At 35.8% G+C, this 812-nt stretch overlaps 1 protein-coding gene across 1 annotated transcript; it reads left to right on the top strand.

Moving 5' to 3' along the window:
• The first annotated feature begins 203 nt into the window (after positions 1-203).
• On the top strand, positions 204-745 carry LOC109828728. Its single transcript, XM_020395656.1, has 3 exons — positions 204-474; positions 552-639; positions 713-745. The coding sequence occupies exons 1-3, from the start codon at positions 281-283 to the stop codon at positions 743-745; spliced, it is 315 nt and encodes a 104-aa protein (XP_020251245.1). The 5' UTR covers positions 204-280.
• The last annotated feature ends 67 nt before the right edge of the window (positions 746-812 follow it).

Consider the following 812-nt stretch of genomic DNA (forward strand, 5'->3'; position numbering starts at 1 on the left):
GTTGGAAGAACAGGAGGAAAAAATTAAACATGATGTGGACAAACTTGTAGAAGTTCTAGCGACCAATGTAGAAGCAAAGCGTAGACCACAGCCAAGAAGGGTAAGCAGGAGATCTAAATGGAAGAGGACAGCATATACTGAAGGCAAAAGAAAGAAAAAGGAAAAAATTAGTATAGATATACTTGAAAGTCCTGAATCAAAAGTAAAACTAGCTGAAAAAGTTACTCATTTTTATCCCGGTATTCAAATCCCCACTTTTGATGCGTTGAGTTTCAAGCCAATGACAGATGAAGAGGAAGCTCTATTGGGAGAGCTGAATAATGAGCTTCCAGACCCTACATTGTTTAACTTACGCATAATAGATAGCACAGGTGCTTTTGTACATAATTTAAAGATACCATCTCCCGTAGCAGAAAGACTCGACAAAGCTGAAATTGATAGCCTAACCAAATTTTGTTCTCAGAAGATTCACAAGTAAGTTTCAGTTGACTATTTATATGCTAATTCTCCACATATTAGTTCTAATTCATGTTAGTTCTAATTTATACCAGGAGATATAATGTTATAGTAACAACCAACAGCACTATTAACAGGGAAGAGTTGTTATATGTGCTTCGTGGTGGCCGCCTTGACGACAAGGTTAACATATACTTCCTTAATAATTCAAATTATATTGTTTAAATTGAATTTTAATGTTTCATAACAATAACAGGTGGAAGAAGCAGTTTTGGACACGATTAGCTAGGAGGCATACGGCAAAGGATATGGAGTGGTATCGGTGTTCTTTCTTGTAAGAACATGTTATTCCTAAT

This window comes from Asparagus officinalis, unplaced genomic scaffold (genome assembly GCF_001876935.1).
Source record: "Asparagus officinalis unplaced genomic scaffold, Aspof.V1 AsparagusV1_Un6114, whole genome shotgun sequence".
In the NCBI taxonomy this organism is placed as follows: domain Eukaryota; kingdom Viridiplantae; phylum Streptophyta; class Magnoliopsida; order Asparagales; family Asparagaceae; genus Asparagus; species Asparagus officinalis.